The sequence below is a fragment of the Phoenix dactylifera genome, chromosome 8 (genome assembly GCF_009389715.1).
Source record: "Phoenix dactylifera cultivar Barhee BC4 chromosome 8, palm_55x_up_171113_PBpolish2nd_filt_p, whole genome shotgun sequence".
In the NCBI taxonomy this organism is placed as follows: Eukaryota; Viridiplantae; Streptophyta; class Magnoliopsida; order Arecales; family Arecaceae; genus Phoenix; species Phoenix dactylifera.
The window spans coordinates 14144995-14156420 of NC_052399.1; the positions used below are offsets into that span (position 1 = coordinate 14144995).

General features: G+C 34.3%; 1 protein-coding gene across 3 annotated transcripts; it reads left to right on the plus strand.

Annotated features, from left to right (window-relative positions):
* Positions 1-1187: 1187 nt before the first annotated feature.
* On the plus strand, positions 1188-9689 carry LOC103695519 (ACD11 homolog protein-like). 3 transcript variants are annotated; one of them, XM_039128981.1, is made up of 4 exons: positions 1188-1686; positions 2728-2900; positions 9074-9205; positions 9339-9689. In XM_039128981.1, the coding sequence occupies exons 1-4, from the start codon at positions 1420-1422 to the stop codon at positions 9478-9480; spliced, it is 714 nt and encodes a 237-aa protein (XP_038984909.1). In that variant the 5' UTR covers positions 1188-1419; the 3' UTR covers positions 9481-9689. The 3 variants fall into 3 exon arrangements, with proteins under 3 accessions (XP_038984909.1, XP_008775108.1, XP_008775103.1); XM_008776886.4 differs by having other exon boundaries at positions 1189-1686; positions 9074-9219; positions 9387-9689; XM_008776881.4 differs by having other exon boundaries at positions 1193-1686; positions 9074-9219.
* Positions 9690-11426: the final 1737 nt, after the last annotated feature.

Here is an 11426-nt window from a genome sequence, read left to right on the forward strand (position 1 = left end):
TGTTGGTAGGCCTTTTTCTAGTTTTTCGTGGCATAATTTTCATTTTTTTTGGTATACAACTAAACCTTATCAACTCTCCGTCAAGTGACAAAACTATTGACTTTATCAATACGCAACGCGACACCTTTAATTTAAAAAAATAATTTTGTTTTATCAATTAGAAATTTATATTGTTGTTTTTTACAAAATTATATATTTTTTAAAAGAAATGAATATTTGAAATGAAACACTATAAGTATGTTTAGAATGCAAAGGATGATGTTTTTTTTTTTTGATAAAATTGAATAGTTATTGATATATCTTAGAACCGGCTATAACCGACGTGGCAAATCCATCAATGAGAGCTCGCCACGTGGTCGACAGTAAAAGCACGTGTAACAGTCATTCAAATTTCAAACCTTTCTATAGTTAGTAACAGCTCAGTCCATAATCACATGTGGTTTTTTTTTCGTGCACACGGCACAAGTGAGATATGCGGACGTGATGCTCGGACAAGATACATGGGTTGTTACCTAAATAATGATCACATGTACCTTATTTGCTCGATGATGAGTGTTGACCCTCTTTTATATAAAGCACACCGAGGGATCCTTGGGTATGTCTCTCGGTTCCATTACCATGCCGTGACTCAGCCATCCCCAAACATCTGTTGTTCCTTGAGATCATCATCCAACTTAGGCGTCGAAGAATCCCTCAGCTAGATACTTTTTCTTAAGTGGATTTCCATATTTTTATTGTTTTAGGTTGGATTGATACAACAGCCACTCGGCCAAGCGCAACCATCATCATCCAACTTTCGTACCTTGGCTTAGAGATCAAGAGCAACCTCGAACCGACCTTGCCAATTTGAACGGACAATTTGCTGTTCTTTATCGGCCATCTAGTTTGCTTGCCTCGTGATTCGGTCGAATTTCAGCAGCAACTATGATGATTATAGATTTGACAAGAAATATACTTAAATAAGCACCTAGTTTGTAATATATTCGAATAGATTATATTTATCATTTTCTTTTCATCAATTAATTGCATTTTATATTGTTATTCATAATAATGGATCTCACTAAATCTGCTGGTGATTACTTAAAAGAGGTGCTTGAACTCGGTATAGTTTCCGACCTTTCATGCTCTAACCACTTCATTTTGTGGGAAAAAAATATTTAACCACCACGTACCAAATACCAATTAGGTTACGCAACGGGAAGTTTCTCAGGTCCAACCGACTCCGTTGGAAAAGCCGCGGTCTTTGTTTGGTTTCTCTGCACGGAACGCATTTTTGATTCCTGTTTCCACCCGCGGGTCGTCGTTTCCTCTTCGAAAACTTTGGAAGGAAAAGCTATTGCCCAATCTCTTCTCCTCTCTCTCCTCCCATCCCTATTCGGCCATCTCCCCATACGCCGAAGAAGATTCCGGCGAGATACGATGATGGGGGAGGAGATGGAGTCTTGCTCGTCGACGCCCTTCGGTTCATTTACCAAGACCGACACCGATTCCTCCTTCAAGGAGTCCGAGTCGGGGACTCCCCTAGCGGCCGTGGCTGAGGCCTTCGAGGAGTTGGCGAGGTCGCTGGAGACCCGTTCCGAGGACCTCAAGGTCTCCGCCTTCTCCGACGCGTGCTCTCTCGTCTCGGTCCTCTTTGGTTTTCTCGGCTTCGCGTTCAAGTTCGCCGAGATGGAGTACGTCTCCAAGGTCGGACAATTTGTTCTCGCTCCCCACCCTCCTCTCCCCATAAATCTTTGACAGTTACTGCTTTTTTTTTTTTTTTGAAATTATGATGTTTCGTTGATATCAATGATCAAAAGGTTTGTTTTTTTTTTTTTTGGAATTGACGGGGTTTGATTTGGTGATATTATGGGAAGAAGATAAAGAAAGAAGATTGCAATTATGGCAGTTGATGAAGTATGACCTTTGGGCTTTGGCCTAGTTTCCAATTTGTTCTGCATAAGCTCTGGTGTCGTCTATCCAATTATGGAAAAATCCTGTCTGCTTGGAATGTTAAATTTCAAATGACATAGTTAATTAGGTACGACAAAGCGACTACATATGTTAGTAGTAGTTATTAGCAAAGTAAGTAAATTTGCATCTTAGAAGAAGTCTAGGAATTGCACCATTTGAGAAGAGAACGATGATGGACTGATTTAGAAGCGTTTTGGCCTTCTCATTCAAGAACTGTATGCTGATTTTAGGCATAACGTGGGAACTGACATATGCTCATTGTAAGCCTTTGGTTGATAATTTTTTATGAAAAAAATATTCAATTTATAGATTTAGTACCATAATTCTCAATGCCACACTTGCCTACAATTGGAGTCCTGAACATAAATAATGGCAGATGATGGGGCCACTCCTATTTTTCTTCAAACATTTATGAATCTGAGAACTGATTTTTATCGTACGAGTAATTCAAGCAAACAATAATCAGTTGTTCGTTTCTTAAAATTTTCCATTTGTTGTACCAAAATTACTTATTATAATCTAAAGTAGAAGTGTAACACTATGTCCATGTAAAGATTTAGTCCTTACCTTGATGGCTCTGCAGTATCGAGAAGCAAGTTTCATTCTTTTGCATGCATTTTGCTTTCATTCGATCCACTTTTGAGTTGAACATGGCCTTCAATTTATAATTCTACTGTTATGAGTGAATTTTGGTTCTTCATTCTCTCTATTGTATTCAATAATATTCAGCTTTGAAATTGAACTGATAATTTTTGTTCTGATTAATTTTTTCAGGTAAATGACCTAATTGAAGCATCAAAGATGTATGATACATTAAACAATATCCTAGACTATGATGTCGAACACGATACAGTTAGAAAGCAAGGAAGCCATTCGCGTAATTTGCGTAGGGTCAGACTAGGTCTTGACCTCATCAAAGCTTTGTTTGAGAGATTTTTATCATCTGAGTATGTCTTGCACTCCTCACATTTTCTTTCACCCTTTTCCATCTTTATCTAGTTATTTTCATTTTCTTTATTAGTGTAAATACTAATCTTCATCTGGGGGAAAATACTGGTTAATAGATTCTTCATTGCATGCAATCTTTTTGTCTAGGTTCTGTTACTAGCTGGAACATGACATCAACCCACCTGTATATTTTGACTTAGTCTAGTTGGCGGTTAAGAGGAATAAAACAATTTATCAAATTACATCAGCTATGCCCTCATCAAGTTGTACATGTGTAATTAAATGTTGATTTTTTCTAAAATAATAGATGTGCATGTGCGTGTTTAATGCAATATTATATGCTGATCTCTAACTATTCCCCCTTTTCAACATTCAATGTTGAGTTCCTACCAGTCAGCAGGTGATGGGGAATACGATCAGTGAAGTTGGAAGGAGTCCGGACCTTTATTCATTTTTGGTCCAGAACTTTACAGGAAGTGTATAACTACAATCAAACTAAGAAAGGACAAGAAATAATGGTAGTTGCAGTTAAATAAACGAAATGCTAGTGAGTCATACTATCAATCTTTCTGTTTGAGGCTTGATTTAAACACATCATGGTGTATGCTTGAGTGCACATAAAAAATGTGGTGACAAATTGAACGGTCTTAACACTTCCATCTGTCAAAATGAACAGCTATCATGTTATTTAATGAAATTGAGTATATGGAAGCAGGCAGTGATGATGATGTGAGGGTTATGCTAGTGATGACCCTGACCCATTGTACTTCCAAGTGACAAAAGCATAAAATAGAGGTTAAATGCTGTGGTATGTAATAATGGATCCCTAGAAGGTGTATGAATCAATCATGGTATAAGGGTTGTCAATGATGATACATATATGTTTTAACAAAAAGAGATCTGGAATAAGCTCATATGTCAAGGGACTGGCACAAATCAGTACGGAGTGAACGCCATTGCAAATCATTTGTTTAGATCAGCTGGCCATTGTAGTTGGAACATTTGTGATATAATGGCCACATTAAAAAGATAAAAGGAATGATGAATTGCCGCTCTCTGGATCTATAGGTAACAAGAAACATGTGAGTTTCATAAGAGTGGATAAGTCCCTGGTAGAAATGCATGAAATCAAATGCTTCAGTATCCATGTGGCTTGCAGGATGCATTAGATATCAGTGGCATGTCACTAGTGGAGGAACTTTTCATATTATAAAGGACCTGCTATGGCTGCTTGAGAAGCCCTTGAATTATTGGCTCATGGGCAAAGTAAGGAAGTAGTTTTGCACTTAATGTATGAAGAAAAGGATTCTACGATTCATATTGTTCTTTTAGTCATTTTCCCAAACCTCTTCTCAACAGGGTTTTTCTGTAAATGTCAAGCATGTTATGTTTCCATTCCATGGATGAAAATAGAATGACTGGAAGGGTTCTCAAGAACTACTGCTTAAGCAAGATTTATCTACTAGAATAGTTATTGGTTGGACTGGCTCGAGAATTCATAGTTGCAAAGTCCCCTTTTGGAATCATTAGAGGCAGCAATGAGCAGAAAAATCAATATTGTAAGAGATGACTTTGTGAATAATTAGGATGAAATCACATCCGGAATTGGTACCGTCTTCAAGTTGCAAAATATGATACATTAAGAAGAAAGATGGTAGGAAATGCTCCATCAGAGGAAGCACCTCCTAGATCGAGGCATAAAAGTAAACAAAATATGAAGGATTACTTGGTAGTCAGAATATAGCTCCTTGTTCAGCTGGTTCTCACGAACCATTTGAAAATGTCTTAGAGTTCCCTCATATTTCTAGACATGCAGTGGAACCTGAATATGATGAGAAAATTCAAAAAATTGTAAAAAGGGAGTTGATTGGGCAAACATATGAAGTAGGTGACTTAAGAGATTGGTGGATCTGGATACATTTCAGGCATAAGATTTTAATGCAATGGTGCAAATGGCATTTAGTGCTAGATACTAAATCTGCTAAATCAAAGTGCTGCAAAACTGCCTATTTAGATCTGCAAGAATGGAAAGTTAGTGGTTTAAATTTCTAAATGGGAAGGGTCATGGCTTCCCCAAAAATGAGGGAAAGGAAAATAGTCAAACAGAACATGAATGCATGCGGATTGGGCTATAAAAAACAAAGCATGAAAAGTTACTCTTTAGATTTCTATCATTGAATTAGGTAAATAATATCCTATGGGATTCCAATTTGGCAAATTTTACTGGATATGTAGTAGGCTTGAGAGAGAAAGGCCATCAGTCCATCTAGGGTAGACTACTCTTTAATCTCAATTACTATGATGGAATATGATTCAGATGAAGGGCGACATTAGAAAAGGGTGGCTCCTAGATCATTTAGAAAGAAAACACAAGGTGACAGATAACAAAGAAGAAATGGGCTCGAGTTCAGTTTTACCAAATGATTGGTGCTATGGATCTCCCGGAGTGAAGCTTCAAGGAATGCTTGATAGGGAGAGAAAAAAAAAACAAAGAAGAAAAAGAAGCTACTGTTCAAAGTCTTAGGCCCTGTTTGGGGGAGCTGTTAGTAGTAGAGCTTTTGGAAGTAGAGCTGTCTGAAGCAGAGCGTTTATAAAAAGCTATTTGCTGTTTGGTAACTATATTTCTAAAGTGCTGTAGCACTTTAACATGTGTTTGGCAAACAAATTGAGAAAGTACTTTTGTGTGACAAAATGACCATAAAGGACATTACCGATATTATATAACAGAGCATAATTAAATATTATATATATTAATACATAAATATATGATATAGTATAATATTAATGTAATGTAATATAATATTATTATAATATAGTACTATAACATTATGTATTATAGAATAATAATTTAATATAATATTAAATTATTTAACATAACATATCAATGTATTATGATATAATGTAATATAATATTATATTTATAGTATAATATAATAATAAATATACAAAATATTATAATTATTAGTGTAAATTAATTTTTCATCCTTCTAATGATCATTTATCTCTCTAACAAATTTTCTAGCTAGGTGATAAAATGGTTAAATAATTACTAATATTTTTATTTATTTATTTATTTACTTAGATCAGATTATTTGCCACTCACTCATTATTTTTCTTTTTATTTATTTATTTATTAATTATTTTATTTCACTGAAATATAGAGGGGTCGCCGACCATAGGTGGTGGCCGGCATGGTGCAGATTACGAGCTCCCAAAACAAAAAAAAAGGAAAAAAAGAAGAGGAAGATGGAACAGAGGCGGCGTTGAGAGGAAGAAGAAGATAGAGAGGGAGAGGGAGTGGATGGGTGAGAGAGGAAGAGGCAGGATGAGGATTTTGGAAAAAAAGTGTGATTTAAATAGGGGTATTTTGGTCCAAAAAACAGCTTTCCGATAAAGCTGAAAACATCGTTTTCGGAAAGCTCCAAATTGGAGTTTTTCCCCAAAAGCTGTTTTCAGCTTCCCGCAAAAGCTGAAACAGCTTTCCGAAAATTTTACTAAACACCATTTTTTAACTAAAAGTACTTTTGGAGGGCCAAAAAGTGCTTTTTGGTCCTCCAAAAGCTTTCCCAAACATGGCCTTAGGCCCTGTTTGAGGGAGCTGTTGGCAGTAGAGCTGTTGGAAGTAGAGCTGTCTGAAGTAGAGCTGTTATAAAAAGCTATTTGCTGTTTGGTAACTACATTTATAAAGTGCTGTGGCACTTTAACATGGTAAACAAACTGAAAAAGTACTTTTGTATGACAAAATGACCATAAAGGACATTACTAGTATTATAAACCAGAGCATAATAAAATATAATATGTATTAATACATAAAAATATAATATAGTATAATATTAATATAATATAATATAATATAATATTATTACAATATAGTACTATAACATTGTGTACTATAGAATTTTAATTTAATATAATATTAAATTATTTAACATAACATATCAATATATTATGGTATAATGTAATATAATATTATATTTATAGTATAATCAATAATAAATGTATAAAATATTATAATTATTAGTGTAAATTCATTTTTCTTCCTTTTGATGACCATTTGCAGTTAGCCAGCGGCAGTCTCGACGGAAGGAAGCCAAGGCGGACGCACGTTGCCGTGGGCGGACGCCGCCGCCCAAAAGGGCACCCCACGATTTCCAATATCATCAAAAATATGAGCATAAATTAATTTTCCATAATATAACATAATATTAAATTATTTAACATAATATATTAACATATTATGATATAATGTAATATAATATTATATTTATAGTATAATACATAATAAAGGTATAAAATATTATAATTATTAGCATAAATTAATTTCTCATAATATAATATAATATTAAATTATTTAACATAACATATTAATGTATTATGATACAATATTATATTATATTTATAGTATAATACAATAATAAAAATATAAAATTTTTTAATTATTAGCGTAAATTAATTTTTACTCTTCTGATGACCATTTATCTCCCTAACAAATTTTCTAGCTAGATGATAAAATTGGTTAAACAATTACTAATATTTTTATTTATTTATTTATTTATTTTATCTTCTCTATTTTTTTCATTTCCTTTTCTTCTTTTCATTTTCTTTTCTTTTATTTTTCTTTTCTTCTTTTTCTTTTCTTTTCTTTTCCTTCTCTTCTTTCTTCTTCCTCCTTCCCGAAGCTTCTCCCCTCCCTTCTTCCTTCTTTGCCTCACTTCTCCCGCGTGGTCATGGAAGGGGCGATCAAGCTCCCGGCGGCGCGACGATGGGAGGATGGGCGACGAAGCCGAAGAGAGAAGCTTTGAGGAAGAGGGAGAGCGGTCGGGGGAGAGGGAGAGGTGGTCGGGCGAGGGAGAAGAGGTGGAGGGCGTCAGGGGCGGCGACGGGGGAGAGGGAGCAGCAGAGGAGGATGGAGAAGAGGAAGACGATGTCGGAGGCGGCGGCGGGGGAGAGAGAGCGGCAGAGGAGGAGGGCGTTGGCGACAGCAGTAGGGGAGGGGGAACGGCAGAGGAGGAGGGAGAAAAGGCGGAGGGCGTCGAGGGCGGCGGCGAGGGAGACGGAACGGCGGCGGAGGAGGGAGAAGAGGGGGAGGGCGTCGTGGGCGGCGGCGGGGGAGATGGAGAGGAGGGGGATGGGCGGAAGAGGAAGAGGAAGAGGAGGGTGATGGGCGGAAGAGGAAGAGGCGGTGGATGGGCCACTTTGGGAGGAAAAAAGGGTTTTTAAATGGGGGTACTTTTGGTAAAATAACAACTTTCTGACGAAGCTGAAAACAGCTTTTCAGAAATTTTACCAAACACCCTTTTTTGTCTAAAAGTACTTTTGGAGGGCCAGAAAGTGCTTTTTGGCCCTCCAAAAGCTCCCCCAAACAGGGCCTTAGTCTTACTTGTAGAGATTTGATGAAATGATCAACTTGAGCACTATTTTTTCGTCTGAAAAAGAAGGGCTTAGGATTTGATGCCCAGACATAACTTAATTAATCCTATGATCAGTCAACACAAATGAAAAGAACCTCTCCAGAAATGAAGCAAGCCATTTTTTTCATTAGATTTAATCTATTCAGAGGTAGAACTGCTGATGTTAGTACCTAGTGATAATGATACATGCAGGTTCGCCTTCATATGCTGGGATCGATGGGGTGCCTTGAGCCCTTTTCACATAAGGAGGGTGAGAGGATAACAATCCCAAATATACACTTCTCTATACAGTGTATATAGTGATAATGCTTGGTTACGTCCACATGCATTTAGGTTAACTTCTCCACTATGGTATTGAGGATTGATGTGTGTACCTTTTTTGTCATGCAATTTGTTTCAATTATTTACTCTGTTTCAACACAGTAACTGAACGAGTAATTCTACTTTAAAAAGACTGTAATTATAACTTTATGACTATCACAAGAGGCTCTCCGCACTTTACGTGTGCTGAATCCTAACTGTTTTCATACTTTATATTGAAGCATTACGTTTGTTTACATGTACCCAGCTCAAGTACATGAGACTGTCACTTCCGATTGACATGAGACTCACCTACATACAAGGAATGATGAATTATGTGTACATTCAAGCATACACTGTTACAAATAGCCTTTTGCAGCACCATACTCTTCTTATTGTCCTCGGTTTATCTGGGGTGAGTTCGGATTTGATCTTGTCTATTTGTCACATTTCTCTCTCAGCGAATGCTCGCTAAAGGAGGCTGCTTCAACTGCTTATGGACAAGTTTGTGCACCATTTCACACCTGGGCAGTCAGGAAGGCAGTTGGCGCCGGGATGTGTACTCTTCCGACCAGGGAACAACTATTGTCGAGGTTAAATGAAACTGGTTGGTTTGCTTCACTTTTCCATAGTTATAAATCATTTTGACATTTAATTCATTCTGTACTACAATTCAATAACTCAGTAGTTCTAGTGCCAGCTAATTTCTTTGTATACAAATTCCAGATTTTGGCTGTCCATTAGATACCTCACGGGCTTCCACTCTTGCTGCAGAAAAGTCTGCACCAAAGGAAATGAGAAGATATATCAACGCTTGTATTCCCATTATAGAATACATCGACAATCTGTTCCTTTCAAGAAAGATTAGCTTAGACTGGTGATATGACTTAACATGTTTTGTTTTTTAATGGCGTAGTTAGCAATTCATCATCTATTAGTGCTCTTCAATTCCAATAGTTTCTGTAACTGGGAAGCTGCTTCACAACATCCCTAATGCATTATTATTTTTTCTTAGATCTCCAATGTAATGTAAAATGTGTACCATTTATTGTAAAATTTGGACTACTTTTGCACTACTTTTTGCTGCTTGCTTCTTCAGCGATAGCTGTTGCCAGACATTTTGTTATTGATTCATCACATTCCCAGAGTTATTCCCCAGTCTCTAATCTATATTTATCCAACTCTCATTTTGACTATAGTAGCAGATTGAGTCACTGCTCATGGAACTAAGGATTTATATATACAGGGAGGCTGTTGCCCTTGGAAATCTAATCCTCGCCCCTTGCCACAAGCCGCAAGAATCTTACCATTTTAAGCAATGTTTGGTGATAATTATTTATAAACTTTGCTTTAGACCGTCAAATCTTTTTGATGCCAATTAAGATATCATCTTCCATCATATAGAAAGAAGCACACTTTTGCTTAGAAAAATTTGAATAAAAAGTTCTTTTTAAATTTCAATCAATTTAGATGTTTCTAAGTTACATATCAAATTAGAATATCATGTCATACTACTGTAATCATTAATTTTTACTTTCACTTGATACATAGATAATAGATTTAATAATTTATTATTATTTTTAAAAAAATTTTAGTTCATTCTATATAAAAATAATAATATTTAAATGGAAGGGCTTGAAAGTTGAAAAGTCCAGAACTGTTATTCTGATATTTTAACGATCGTTATTTTGGCAAGAAAATCAGGCAACGCTTCTCCCCCTTTCCCACAAAAATGACACAAAACTGCGAAAAGAAGTCACACGACTCAGGTCCTGTTTGGGGGAGCTGCTGGCAGTAGAGCTGTTAGAAGTAGAGCTGTTGGAAGTAGAGCTGTCTGAAGTAGAGCTGTTATAAAAAGCTGTTTGCTGTTTGGTAACTATATTCGTAAAGTGATATGGTACTTTGTTTTGTGTTTGGTAAACAAACTGAGAAAGTACTTTTGTATGACAAAATTACCATAAAGGACATTGCATAGTATTATACAACAGAACATAATAAAACATAACATAAATTAATATATAAATATACGATATAGTATAATATTATTGTAATATAAAATAATATTATGTTAATATAGCATAATAGTAATATAATTATTAGAGTAAATTAATATTTGGAAATATAACATAATATTAAATTATTTAACATAACATATTAATGTATTATGATATAATGTAATATATATTATATTTATAGTATAATACAATAATAAAAGTATAAAATATTATAATTATTAGTATAAATTAATTTCTCATAATATAACATAATATTAAATTATTTAAAATAACATATTAATGTATTATAATGTAATGTAATATAATATAATATTTATAATATAATACAATAATAAAGGTATAAAATATTATAATTATTATTATAAATTAATTTTTCATAATATAACATAATATTAAATTATTTCAATAACATATTAATGTATTATAATGTAATGTAATATAATATAATTTTTATAGTATAATACAATAATAAAGGTATAAAATATTATAATTATTAGTATAAATTAATTTCTCATAATATAACATAATATTAAATTATTTAAAATAACATATTAATGTATTATAATGTAATGTAATATAATATAATTTTTATAGTATAATACAATAATAAAGGTATAAAATATTATAATTATTATTATAAATTAATTTTTCATAATATAACATAATATTAAATTATTTCAAATAACATATTAATGTATTATAATGTAATATAATATAATATAATTTTTATAGTATAATACAATAATAAAGGTATAAAATATTATAATTATTAGTATAAATGAATTTTTCATAATATAAC